At 56.1% G+C, this 13,927-nt stretch overlaps 1 protein-coding gene across 1 annotated transcript in view; it reads left to right on the top strand.

Moving 5' to 3' along the window:
• AJAP1 (adherens junctions associated protein 1) overlaps window positions 1-13,927 on the top strand; it is a 36,152-nt gene that overhangs the window by 9,321 nt on the left and 12,904 nt on the right. The window contains exon 2 of the mRNA XM_017831216.1: window positions 6,225-6,895. Within this exon, the coding sequence (XP_017686705.1) occupies window positions 6,225-6,895 (671 nt within the window). The remainder of the gene's footprint in view (window positions 1-6,224; window positions 6,896-13,927) is intronic.

Genomic DNA, 13,927 nt, shown 5'->3' on the forward strand with positions numbered 1-13,927 from the left:
CACCCACACCGTGCCCACTGAGGGGGATGCTCCAGCAGCACCCACACCGTGCCCACTGAGGGGGATGCTCCAGCAGCACCCACACCGTGCCCACTTGGCAGCAAGTGGGAATGTAGAGCCAACCAGCTCTTGCCTTTGCAGCAATGCCACGTGCACCCACTGTTGTCCACTCCATTTTTCTCTCCCCCACATTGCTCTGCCAGACCCTGAGTCTTCCCACGGTGCAGGGGTGGGATGTGCCAGAGGGGTCCCATGCTGGTGGGCTCCAGCACCAGCCCCAGGCACCTGCACTGGGGCTTTGCCCTTCCTGTGCCTCCAGCGAAGGACAGGCCGGGAGGCAAGAGCAACCGAGGCCGCTGCAGCGCCAGAGCTGAGCGCTGACGGCGTTGGCAGGGCTGCACCTCCCGCATCAGCACATTGGCTGATGGTACCGCTGGGTATTAATTATGCCTTCCGCACTCGCGGCTATTCAAATGGTAAAATTGTTTATTTGCAGCTGGGTGAGCTCAAGGCAGAGGCAGAAGAGCGAGCAGCTCCTCTCCACCGCGGCTGCCCTCCTGCCCCCCTCTCATGGCTCCCCAGGCACAGCCAGGGATGGATCCAGCCACCTCCATCCTGGCATTTCCATCCTGGGGGCATGACTTCCCAGCCCCAGCTGACCCCTTTCCGCCCCCTTTTCCCAAGGCAGTGGGTGTTTGCTGTCTGCCAGGCTGTGGCAGCGTGGCAATGAGGATTCTACCTATTTCACCCTCTGCTGATTTCCCTCCGTGATAAATCCCATCCCCTCCGCTGTGGGAAGCAGCATCAGTTTAATTACTTGTGGGGAGAAGGGGGCAGCGGAGGAACTTAGGACTTGTTTTAAATATCACTTTTATTAGCAGGTAATCCTGAAGCTCAGGTCTGTAATATAGATAGGTAGTGATGTGGCACATTTAATTTACTTAGGTGCTACTGTGTGTCAGCCTTTGTGCCTTAAGTCCCAGTCCTGGCTTTAAAGAGCTTGGCAACCATATTTTCACAAATTTGTAATTATCTTGGAAGAAGTTGGGGCTACAGACGGCACAGTAAATAGTATGTTCCCAGTTCTCACTGGGTTTGGGATCAGAGCGACTCATCCCGGAGCAGAACATGTCTCAGAAAGGTCCCAATGGTGCCACTGACACTGGTGGTGTGGTGTAGGACATGCTGGGTGCCCCACTGGGGTGGTCCACAAGGTCTCCTGCTGATCGCATGGTGTAACTTGTCACGTCTCTTTTGGCACCCAGCCATGCTGCCCTTGGATGGGAACGTGCATCTTCCCCCCTCCCAGCCCTGGGGAGGGTCCCAGTCCAGCCTGGAGTGCAGGACAGCGATGCTCTATTTCCCTGGCAGTGGTTGGTAGTGCGACAGCAAAGGACAGTTGCTGCACTGCAGGGATTGTTGCACAGGACAGCGGGATGGAGAGGAGAGCGGCTGCGGTTGGGGCTGCAGTCCCCACCTCAGCGAGGACAAACAATTGCAGGCCAAGCATCTGCCACTGAAGTTTTCCCCTCTTCCTCCTGCTCCAGCGTGAAAGTCACCCGTGGGATGCAGCGGCCTCATTCTATTCCATATGCAGCGAGTTCCTGCACGTACTCTCATAACGTGCCGTGCTCCGAACGCCTTTGTAGGACACACGGCCACACTGCCAAGGATGCTTTTCCTAGAGCATGGCAGAGCGTGGCACCCACTTCTCTGCTGTGTCATGCCTGGCTCAAGCAAACATCACCCCATCTCTCTGACCATGGCTCCTGCTCCTGCTCCAGGCATTCACAGGAATATTTCTGTCTCTGCCTTGCTCAGTGTTTGGAGATATGAAATGCTCAGAGTTCGTAAATCAGCCCAACAAGGACATAACCTTGATTCCCTGAGCAATACCGATAGATTAGCTAACGGGAGGCATGAAATGGAAGAATGGCTCCACTTGTATAATTCTGCATTAAAAATCAGCCTATTCTGCAGTTAATGCTCCTGTGAAGTGTCTCCACAGGCAGGGGAGAAAGGGGCTGGTGCTGGAGAGCAAATAAGGACCTTATGAAAGGGACTGCACTCGAGTGAGCCTTTGAGGCTTCGGGGAAGTGGGTTAGTGCTGACGGGTGGTGTTTCGATGTTTGTCAAAGCCATGATCCCAGTTAATTCTCAGACATGTTACCAGAGCTGGGGGTTTCTGGGAGCACAGTGGGTGCGCTGGATTAACCTGTGTCCTGTCTGCAGTATCAGGGCTCCCCAAGGTGCCACCATCCTCTGAAGGTCCCTGACACTGGGGTGGGCACTCTTCTGTCCCACTTCATGCTGGATACTCCTGCTTTCCCTCCCTGCATGTGGAGGTTGGCACCACGTGTGCAGTGGCGGCAGCAGCTGAGTTCCACGGCAGCCTCTTCCCGACTGCCGAAGGCAGCGGCGAGCTCCTGTCCTCCAGCATCCTTGAAATTAATCTCCCTCTCAAGTGCCAACTGTCCTCCTCTTCAAAGCACATGGCTGCAGCTGGAAGGATTCAGGAAGGGGTTTCATACAGAGGAGGGCTCTGAAGGGTGTCATGTTGGGTGTGGAGGCTGCAGTGGCTCCAGCCTCTGCAGTGGCACCTTTGACACCCACTGCTCCGTCACCTTTGGAACAGATGGATTCAGCAGAGTCCCAGAGTGCCTGGTGTGCCTGATCCATGTCATTTGCTCAGTGGTTTCCTTGAAATCTGCTCTTGTGCTTCTGGCAGGTAAATATCTGTAGAAGTTCCCCTTCCTGGGTGGGAGTGTGGCTGCCTCGCTATCCACGGAGCCACAGGAGTGAATTTGTAGTTGGTGGGAGCAAAGGCCTCGGATGAGGAGAGCAAGGAAGGGAGTTCATCTCGAATATCTCTGCTATGCATTTCTTTTTCCAACCCAGTTTCAGAGTTTTACTGAATTTTTCCTTGAGTTTGAGAAGTATTTTGGGATAACATTCCCATATACCTCCAAGATGGGAAAAGAAGTAATGTGAAAATTGCCCACGCTCCCCAAATCTCTTTGCAAGAAAGCTTGTATGTGTTTATGGAGGTGTCAGGAATAACCAAATCCCTGATTCCTGAGTGAGCAGCATAACCAAGGCCTTTCCCAATGTATCTCTCTGGCCCACACGTGCTCCCAGCCGGGGCTGGCTCTGTGCCCCCAAATCAAGGCAGATGGGTGCTACGCGTGTGTCTGGACAATGCGCTCCCTTCCCTATGCCAGAGCCTCTCTTTGGGTGCAGTTAGGGAGTGATCCCTTGTGGTGGGAGCAGTGGAGGATCCTCTGGCTCTGCTCTGCTTCCAGTGAGGGGCAGCTTGTGCCACTGGAGAGGTGTTTGATCTGTTTGATGTCTCGGAGAGGCTGGAACGCCCTCCCAGGCTCTGAGCAGTGGTGACTTTGTGCTCACGCTCCCAGGAGGCTCCCGATGCTCTCCTGCCTGTTTGGGCGGCAGGGAGGTGGAGAGGCGGGGGCTCCCCGGGCGCCGTGCCGTGCCGTGCCGTGCCGAGCTGTGCCAGTTGCAGCAGGCTCTCGTGGAACAGCCCAGGTTTTCTGGGGCAAGGACACGGTGGCAGGAGCTCCAGGCGGGATATGTCCCCGCTCCCAGGGTGCCTTTGGGACGTGTCTCTCTCGCTGCCCTGCCGGCAGGGTGCTGGTTAAGGGTGGGGGGCTGAGGGTCGGCAGGGGAGGGCCGGGTGGTCCTGCCGCTGGCCGTGCCACGCGCTGCCGCATCCATCCCCGCCGCCGCGCCGGGCACATCACGCTGCGTTGCCAAGACAACAGCAACTCCTACACGCTGCTATTTATTCTGAAGGACACTTGCTCTTATCTGTTGTTGCAAAGCCCTCAGAAGATCGCATGCCACACAAAATTCCTCCGAGGTAACCAGACTCGCTGCTTCCATCCCTGAATCCATCTCCTGGGGCTGTGGCAGCCAGCAGGGTGGCCAGGAGGGTGCTCCTGGGGTGACAGCCCCTTGTCTGGCATCGCTGGAAGGGACACAGGTGGGAGGGTGACCCACACTGCCCCAAGGGCAGGGTGGGGTCTGCCCTGTCTGGATGACTCCCACCATGTCCTTCCCGGTCACAGAGCCTCTGGCCAGGGGAGTGGTGGCAGGAGCGAGGGACACTTGCTGTTTGGGCATCACTGACGCTGCCTGGCCACACTGGGACATGAGTTTCCAGCATGACCCAGGGGAAAACGAGGGTTGTACATTGCCTCTTCCCACACATCCTCCTGATGCTGCCATGAACGATGCAGTGATGCTGGGGCAGGTCCCGCAGGAGCAAACCCCTGCAAGCTGCAGACTGGAATGTCATGAGGAGGCAGGAGGAGATGGAAACAGGGAATATCTGTTTTTCCTGTGAGCTGCCAATCCCAAGCACCAAGAACCCACATTTTGTCTTTCAGAAGCTTCCAGGCAGTGGCTGGGGTGCAGTAAGCACCAGGTTTGGCTGGGCACATCTTCCTTCGCCTCGTTCATTAGCTGTTCGTAAAAGCTCTGAGTTTGGGCAACACAGAGAGCTGGGAAGGGGACAAGATCTGGAGGTGGTCACAGGTGGTTACAGGTGGCACCTGGGTGTGAGTGACGTGCAAGGAGGTGCCCAGCACCTCTCCTTCCTTGCAAGGAAACATTTCAGGTGATGCTGGGGTGTTGGGCAGAGGCTGAAATTGAGCCTGACGTGCTGCTGGAGCGAACATGAGCGTTGCAAAGGTGAGTCCGTGCTTGATGCTCTGGCTGGAGCCTGAGCTCCTGACTTCTTGCCGGTGGAGACACAGCATTGCCTACAGCACATGGGGGACACTCTTCGTGCTGACACCGCTCTGCCAGCCTCTAAAAAAAACCCACCCCCACCACGATTTGGGTGGTTTGTGGTTTTTGAAAGCCTTGAAATCCTTCCTCCCCCAGCCTGAACTATTTTGGTTTCTGTTGTCTGTTTCTGGCTCTTCCCTTTCTCCTTCTGCACTCTTTCCCTGCGTTGCCTTCTCCCTCCCCAAAATAAATGCTGTTACGCTTTGAAAAAATACCCAATTAGGAAAAAAGCAGAGATCCTCTGAGCAGAAAAAGCCTGTGCTTGGGAGTATCCAGGTCAGCTCCTTTAGCTTCGCTTGCTCACGCACGGAGGGAGTGTACAAATGCTTCTGTCAACCAGATGCACATTCTGTCGTGCTCCCAAGGACTGTGCGGGCGCCGCTGCGGAGGATTAGCCCGTTTAGCCATGTAAAGCTCTCATTAACTCCTGCTGAGTTCAACAAAAGTCTTTCTCGTGTAAAAGCTGAGTAAAATGGAGTAAAGATTTTTTTTTGCTTTAGCCTAATGATTTTTTTTTCCAGAAAAAAAAAAAAAACAAAACAAACAACAACAAAAATTTGCTTATCAGGCATTTTCTTGCTGCTGCACGTGGGGCAGCATCTTAGAGGAGAGGGGAGCAGAGCCTCCCGCGGTGCGGTGCTGTTGGGGAAGGGAGAGGGCTGTGACGTGATGTGACGTGTTGGTGACAGGTTACATCAAACCAAAATGGTAACTGCTGAGCCTGCTGGCAGCTCAGGGTGTTTCCAGCTGCTCTGTAACAGAGAGAGCAGTGAGAGGGGCTGCTCGTCCTGCCCTCCCTGTGCCACAGGGTTGTGTTCGGCACTGGGTGCCATGTGCCACAGCAGGGATGTGCAGTGCTCCGTGGGAGGATGCTCCAGCTGCGGTGTGGGCGACTGCCGTAGTAGGAGAAGGGTTACATGTGCAAATGCAAGAGCCCACGGACTCTGCTCCAGCTCTTTGAGGGATTTATAGTGCTGCCTGTGGGGTGGCTCCTTGTGCCTGGCTTGGGAAGCAGGGGAGAGGCTCCCCAATACCCCTGCGCTCTGCTCTGCCAACTGCTTTGGGTAATTCACCCAAAAGGGCTGTTTGGCTTCCTCAGTGCGTTTCCTGGTAAAACCCATCCTCAGGTGGTTCCCAACTTTCCCAGACCAATTGAAAAGTCATGGTTGTGGATGGGGATCCTCAGTCTGCCATGCTTGTAGTGGTGGGTTTTGCAGTGGGAGGGGGCTCAGGGTGCCCTGCGATGTCATTCTGGGGGACTCTGGCTGGAGTGCCAGGGAGGGCGATGGCACCTGTGCAGGCTGGGGGCTGCTTTGGGTGGCTGGGCTTGGAGAGCCAGGGTGTGATGTGCTGGGAGGGAGTGCGGGTTTGCTGCCCTTCCCTTCCCTTCTAACACGATCCCTGTCTGTCCACAGGTCAGGTTACCCGCTCGGAAGCCATGCTTGGATTTTAATAGCCATGTTCCACCTAGCCATGGACCTTGCCAGCTGCCAGCCCCCAGCCACCGGCGCCGGGGGGAGGCTCTCGCCGCGGCCGGCGCTCCGGCACAGACTGTCCCGCGGCTCGCTGTGGGGCGCGGGGAGTGGGGAGGAGCTGCGGCGCCCCGGGCCCCCCTGGACCTGCGCCCCCGCGCCCCCCCTGCAGAGACCCCGCTCCCGCCGGCCGCCCCTCACTGCCCCGCTGCCCGCCGGCCACCCCCTGCGCCGGCCGCGCTCCCGGAGGGGCCGGCGGCACCTGCGCGGCCGCGGCTTCGCCCCGCGGGACGGGCGGCCCACGGTGCTGCCCGAGGTCATCGTCTGGGGCCCCACGGGCGAGGAGGACTCCCTGGAGAGCAGCACTCTGCCCGGCGCCTTCGCCACCGCCGCCGCCACCACCACCACCACCGCCGCCACGACCACCGCCACCACCGCCGCCGCCGCCACCGCTGCCACGCCGCCCCGCGCGTCCCCCGGCACCCCGGCACCCGCGCCCGGCGGGGACGTGCCCCGCAGCAGCCCCGGCCGCACCAGCACCGCCGAACCGGCCGCCGGCCACAGCAGTGGAGGCAAAGACGCTCGGCCACCCCGCGGGCTGGGAGACAGCACAGGTAGGACCTGCCAGGGGCCGGGGCCATGGCGGCGTCATCGGGAGGGTTGGGGGGTCCTGGAGCGGAGGGGTCACCGTGAGACAAGTGTCCCAGTGTCAGCGCTGCCTGGGACAGGAGTTAGTGTGACATTAAAGAAATGCTTGGAGGTGAACAGCAGTGCTGATTATCGCCTTTACCCGAGGTGTTTTCCAGCCGCTCACTGTGTTTCCCCATTACAGTCTCCATCCACAGCCGTCTCCCGTAATAGCGCTGAGGCGCAGCGATGCCTTCCCCCAGCGCTGGCTGCTGCGTGGACATGGATGGGAAAGCTGCTTCACATTTATTGCAAATTATATTTGTTATTGCTGATATTAAACCGTGGGATATCAGTGGATAGTTTACAGAATTTACTCACTGTGCATCGACTGCTCTGAGCCCACTGTGATTTTCTAGTCGAAATGAAAAGGAATTTTATGGCCTAATCTTAATCCCAATTAATTTATCCAGCATGCCCTGCTTGGCAGAAAGAAACGATGCAACCAGGATGTTTTTCCTGACTTAAAGGAGTTATTTATAGAGGCAAAATAACTCCCAACCTACACACCTTTTACAAACACTGGAATTGGCTGGATAGATTAGCGAGGGAGTATTGATAAGGGCTGCGACGTGAGTCGCTCGCTGTGTGGTGAGATTGTCAGTCAGGTCTCCCCAGACCTGCCATGGGCAGTGCTTTCAGCCTGAGTGGCATCATCTGATCCAGGAGTGTGGGGTCCTGTGGGCTCTTTTCCCTCAGCCAGCTGCAGCAGCCCCTCTGCCTGCCCCAGCTGTGGGAGGATAACTCCTGGCATGTGCTGGGGCTCTGGGACTTACTGGAGCGAGCTGCCTTGTTTAGGCGGGGACGAGCTGGTGGTGCTGCCACCCACCCACTGGTGCCACCCGCCAGTGCCACCACTGCTGTCCCGCCTGGCCACAGAACAACGGGAGCTGCAGCCCCGGCAGCTCCCAGGGGGCCCAGCTGCTTTAATCTGCTGGCTTTAGCTCTCATTAGGGGCTTTTTCCAGGATCGGAGTTTTTGCTAATTAACTTCTCTTTGAGCGGTGAACGTGATAAACTCCTTTACAGGGCTAAAGGCCCTGTTTGATCCCAGCCCGTCCACCCTCAGCTGAAAAGCTCCTGAGCTCTAGATCTGCTTTTTGTTCCAGTGCTGGGGCTGAGAGCCCAGGAGGGCTCCCTGCACTCTCCCGGCAGGAGCACCGTGCCCCTGCCGTGCCCCGGGACGGCGTTTCGAAAGCGAGCAGCCAACGCCGTCTCCAGACAGGGTCCGTGCTCTCGCTGGTTTTGCTGGCGCGGTGCCTGAGCAAGGCTGTGCAGCTCCCCAGCCCTGCTCCGCTCTGTTATATAAGCTGTAGCGGCTGGAAGTGTTTGTTCTCTGCTGGGAAAAACATATGGCTACAAATGAGGATGAGGTAACTCGCCTGTACGGTTTATTTGCCTGAGCGAGCATTGCCAGTCCCTGTCCGGTGACGGGAGCCCGGGGCGGGTGTGACGCTGCTCTTGCTGCCTGTGGTCCCTCAGCTGTCCCTGGCAGCTGCCTGGGGGGTCAGGGTGGTCCCACCTGCGTGTGGCACCCTCAGGAGCTGGGATCACCCCAGGAGCTGGCAGAGCTGTCCCAGAGCTGTCCCACAGCTGTGCAGACCCACATTCCCTCAATCCCAGCAGAGCAGGCGCTGCCGTCGTGCTGATGACGGTGCTGCTGCCCCCGAGTCCCTCCTGTGCCGTGTCCTTCTGTCCCTCCCTGTGTTGCTGGAGTGGGACTCACCTCTGGGCACCTGGTGATGCTGGGGGACTGTGGGGTCCTTGGGGTGCTCACAGCGGGGGGGACACTTGAGTGGAGGCAGCAGCAGTCACTGAGATGAACAACACAGCTCTGCTCTGTGACATCTTCCTCTCGCCCCCCTCCTCCTCACTGAGAAGGAAAGAAAAAAAAGCCAGAAACAATGTCTCCGTGAGTTGCTGGCAGCAAAAACAAGCTTAAAAATATTCCTCTGGAATAGGAATTATTCAGCTTATAGGCAGGAGAGATGGCACAGGAGTGATGGCTGGTAAGGCCTGGGATGAGAGGAGCGGCTGGCTCATGCCCTGGCTCAGTAGGTGCTGCCACAGGGGTTCGGGTGACCTGCAGCTCAGGTGTGTCTGTCCTGATGCCACCCCTGTGGCACGGCACAGCACTGCTGGCATCAGCTGGGCACACAAGATGTTCACCCAGGCGTAGGTTATGCTTGTGCTTTTCAAAAATGTGCTTCCTTTTTTTGGGCTGTCATAATCATTTTACTCTGGAGCAGGGAAAGAGAGGAATAATTAAAATTCCAGCGTGCTGCAAGCGGGAAGGGCTGTGAGGAGCCCTCACCAGGCACTCTGTGCGTGGGCTGAGCTCCTCACCAAGGCAGAGCATCCCCCAGTCCCACAGCCTCAGCCAAGGCAGAGGAGAGCGGAATGAATTGAAGCTGTCAGAGTGATGCAGGAATTGCACTCACTGGCTTGTCCGAGGCTCCTTTCAGAAGCATTAGGATAAAGCTGTCTTTAATTAGACCTTTAAGTGCTTTATAAGGCAGAAAACTCCACGTGCCGTCTGCTGCTCTCAGTGGTGTTTGATGGCTGGTGGCAGCACGTTTGGCACCACGCTCTCCGAGCTCCTGATGGAGCTGGTGCTCAGGGACACCCCCTTCCCAGGGCTGGGGTGCTCCCAGGTGGAGGCAGGGCCTGCATGGGTGTGAGTGTGAGTGCCTGCTGTGCCAGCAGCCAGGTTTCAGCCCATTTTGTCCCCAGCCCACCTGCTGCCCCCTCCCTGCCACCAGCTGGGAGCATGTTGGGGATAAATAGTAATAAAGACACATTGGCTTCCTGCTGGGGATGACCCTGCCTCCAGAAACAGGGTGCAGTAGGGGGGGGCTGGATGCAAGGAGATAGTGGATGCAAAAGGCTTCAAAGGAATTAATTAAAGATAAAATGTGTTTAAAAGAAGACCCTGGGCGGTCGGGATGGAGCCGCCTCTTTGATCCACTGTGCCAAGGCGTGGGGAGATGCTGCAGCCAGAGAGGATGGAGAGGAGGTGAGGGGGCTGGATGGTGTCTCCTGGGCCAGCACAGCCGGTCGCCCTTCCCATGAGGTTCCCAAAGGACGCCTTGTAAGGTCGTGCAGCAGCTGTAGTTCTCCTGAAGGGTGGAGGATGATGGTGGAAGCAAGGAAGGAGCGTGGCCATCAGCTGAGCTCTCCCTGCGAGGGAGACGGGACCCTCCCTCCCCGGGATGCACAGATGGTGAGTGTGCCTCTGTACATCCTCCCACGTGCATCTCAATGAGCCAGAAACTCTCCTCTGCTGCTCGCTGAGTATTTATTTCTCGGTGATATTTGCTGTAACACCTGAGAAGATAAGTCCCAGTGTCTTTAGCATAAGCCTCTAGGATCTTCCTTCTTGGCAAGAACATTAAGCAGCAGCAGCATGATATTTTCCTTCTTTCATCAGTGCAGCCCAAAATATTAGGAGGTTACCAGGAACCTTGGTGGGTTTTTTGCTGAAAAGCTGCATTTTTGCCTCAGGATGACTAACACTCCCCGGGCTGGGTTTTAGAATGATCACCCTGATTTGCCAGGTGTAAAGAGAGGACCCAAGGCAGTTCATGGCACAGTAAGTCAGGCAGTGGAGGAGCTGGCTGTGCACTGGACCAAGGCTTTCAAAGAAGGCTCCTGCCACGTCTCCTCCCATTTATCTAGGCCTCGTGGCTTTTGTAAATTATTTTCCTTACAAGCTATTAACCAGCAGTAGGTTCATGTTGTGACCGAGTCTGGCTGATCCCCCCTGGGTGGCCACAACACCCTCCTGATTGAATTGTTCTGTCCAAAAGCAGCTTTATCAGGGGATGAGGCTCTTGGGGCTCAGATGTGAGTTCTGATGGCTGGGGAAGCTGTAAAGCCTCTCAAGTCCAGCCAGTTTTCTCCAGACTCTCTGCGACGCTCAGGAGGAGGCATCGGCATCCCGCTGCCCAGGGCATGTGAGAACAGAAGGAGACTCATGTCAGGGATGAGGATGAGTGCAGAGCTCTGCTTTGGAGAGGGAGATCCACATGGCACATCTGCAGGAAGGGGCTGGGATGCTCCAGTGCAGCCCTGGCCGGGTGCAGCCAGTATCTGGCACAAAATGGTAACTCCAGATCTCTCCCTGCCAAATGAAACGGAGCTGTTTTCTCCGGTTTTAATTTTATGCAGCTTCGAGGCCTTGACGAGGGTCTTCAAAGGGTTGTGGCTCGTAGCTGTTTTTATTGGGAAAATGAAAAATACAGGCTCCCTAACCAGAGCTGTTGAAATAAAGGCCTTGGGGGATAGAGGTTCTCTTTGTTTTTAATTAAGAGCTTATATCTCCTGTTCGCTGCCACTGCGTGCTCCTGCAGTAGCAAGACATTAGTCTCGAATGGATTTTCTCATGGAATTAATTCCGTTGATGCAGAGCTGTCCGGGAGCCGTTTCAAAAGGTGGCCAGAAAGGCCAAACCTCAGCGCTTTCATCTCAGCAGCAAATATATGGTCTTTAAAATAACAGATAAAAAAAGCCCTGGCAGTGGCTTGCTCTGAGAAGATTGGGGTTTTGCCCAGGGTGTGGGGAACTGGGAGCTGGGTTGTGCTGCCTGCCGGGATGCTGTGGCCCCTCTCCCCCCACGGGGGGGGATGAGAAGCCCTGGTGAGAGTGGAGTGCGCTCGGACGTCACGGGAGTGGAAAAACCCAGCAATAATTCAGCATTTCCGAGGGTTCAGAGAGCTCCTTTGAAGAGCTTTCCCTCCTGGCAGGCGGCACACGGAATTCTGCTGCACTAGCAGAAGCACAGGGGCTTGGACACACTTTCAGTTCCATTAAATACTTCTCCTGTAATTACCCTCCAGTTAAATGGTCACTGCGTCAAATCGCCTGGTAAAAGCCTTGGCGGGGGGAGCCCTCCCCGGCCCCTCGCAGGGCTGAGGTGTTTGCAGGTGCCATGGCTGGTGCCAGGTGTCCCTCCCTGTCCTCCCGTGCCTGTGTCTGCCCTCTCTGCAGCTCCCTGCTTCTGCAGTTAATAATGTGTAATTATGTGGCCGCCGGGTTCTGTGGCCCATTGGGATCAGAGCTTTTGCCATGGAGATGAGCAAACAAAACCCTGGCACCGTAATCCCTGCTCCCAGGGTCCCTCTCTGGGGGCACAGTCTCTCACTGGGAGTTATGCCTGTGCCAGGCAGCTTCCCATGCTGGAGGAGGAGGAGGATGATAATTTTGCTCTATGAGCTATTGATTTTATCTTCCAAGTCCCCTTCCTCCATCTGATTGGGCTCCAAGGGCCATGCCTAAAATACCTCTTTGCCTTTGGCAGCATCTCTCTCCATCTCACCTGCCCCTTCAGGTGCTGTGTGTCCCTTGTGGGATGTTCCCATCTCCCAGGGTACCCCATCCGTTAATCCCATCCCCTGCATATTGGCTATTTCTGTCTGATCTTGCTCTGTATAGCTCTACATTCTTTGAGGGCCCAGAGGAAAGGATTGGATATATTTGCAAAGTAAGAATAAAGACCCAGTAGCCCTTATTGCAGTGAGTGTCGCTATAGGGCTTCCCAGGGAACCATCCTGGTCACCTGTCGAGTCCAATCCCTCTGTCTGTCACCACTGTTGGGAGAAATATGTCCTGTCCCCTTGAAATCCCCCTGGGCACTGGTGCAGAATTAATACACGATGCAAAGGAACTTTCCTCTGTGCTGGTACATATGGCAACTTATGTATGTGATGGAGTCTAAAATTATCCAGCCCTTCTTAAAATCCATGTGTCCTGCTCCGAGGAGCTGCCATCCTTCCCAGTGCTCAGCCACCTGCAATCTGTTCTGCCTGTGCCTTTCCCATTACGTAAATGCAAGGATTAATTGCATCGTTAGGTTCTCCCGTGGCCCTGCCGCCGCTGCCTCAGCTCCCAGTGTTTCAGAAGGTCTCGTCCCCAACGCCGCTTCTGTTTTCAAAGGAATCGGGCACTGGGCTGGTTTGATTTTATTTTTAGAGTCTTTCCTTTTATCTTTTTCAGCAGCGTCCCACTGGGAGCTGCTCCAAGATTGCCGTGCGGGACGCGGCCGGGCTGGCTGCTGCCGGGGTGGGCGTCGCTCCTGACCCGGCAGGCGCGGTGTGAGCTGCCAGCCGCGCTCCTCGGCCCGTCGGGACATGCTCCCATCGTGAACATACCCCGGGAACTCAAAGCGTGGGGCCAGAAGTCCTTCTCCACACCTCACCTTAAGGAGGTTGGGTGCCAGTGGGAGGTGGGGAGCCCTGTAGTGGTTTCCCTGTGAATTCCCCCCAGGAGATGAAAGCCAGAGGTGGAGCAGCCGAGGAGCAAGTACCGTGGCTCTGGCTCACAGGAGTTGGCTGCTGCCTGCCCGGGGCTGTGGGTGAATCCTTCCCATGAGCAGTGGCTGCCTCAGTGCTGCCCTGCTCTGCAGTCTGATGGCCCCCAGGCACCCCTAGCTCCAGCCAAGCCATGGCCTCGACACCAACACCATCCTTGCCCATGGACATGCAGCCAGGAGCCGGCGTGCTCTGGTGTGGGAATGAGCTGTGATTCCCTTGCCACGTGCACCTGTGTGAGCTGGGGCTGCTACACACGTATGGCACAGATGCATGCATACATATATATATATATAAAACTGCTTATTTTCCTGTCATTCTAAGACTTATTTATTTATTAAAACTACCATCCGTCAGGAGCTGCAACATCTGTTTGTGAAAAATAGCACATCCTTGGGCTGCAGCCAGGAAAAATCATTTCATTATGAAATTGCAACTGTAAGGCTGCACAGAATCACAAACATACTGTACAGCGAGCTGCTTTTGTTTCCAAACTGCTCATTAGGAATGATCCACGAGCCAAAATGATACCCCGTAGAAGGTGAAGAGGGGGAAATGAGCCCACCCGATGCACAAAGTGAGCAGCCATCAGCGCCGTGATTATTATCCCTGGTGAATCCTGCGCCCAGTGCAAGGCTGTGCTCGTCTCCCT

The sequence above is a fragment of the Lepidothrix coronata genome, unplaced genomic scaffold (genome assembly GCF_001604755.1).
Source record: "Lepidothrix coronata isolate B3197 unplaced genomic scaffold, Lepidothrix_coronata-1.0 Scaffold188, whole genome shotgun sequence".
NCBI lineage: Eukaryota > Metazoa > Chordata > Aves > Passeriformes > Pipridae > Lepidothrix > Lepidothrix coronata.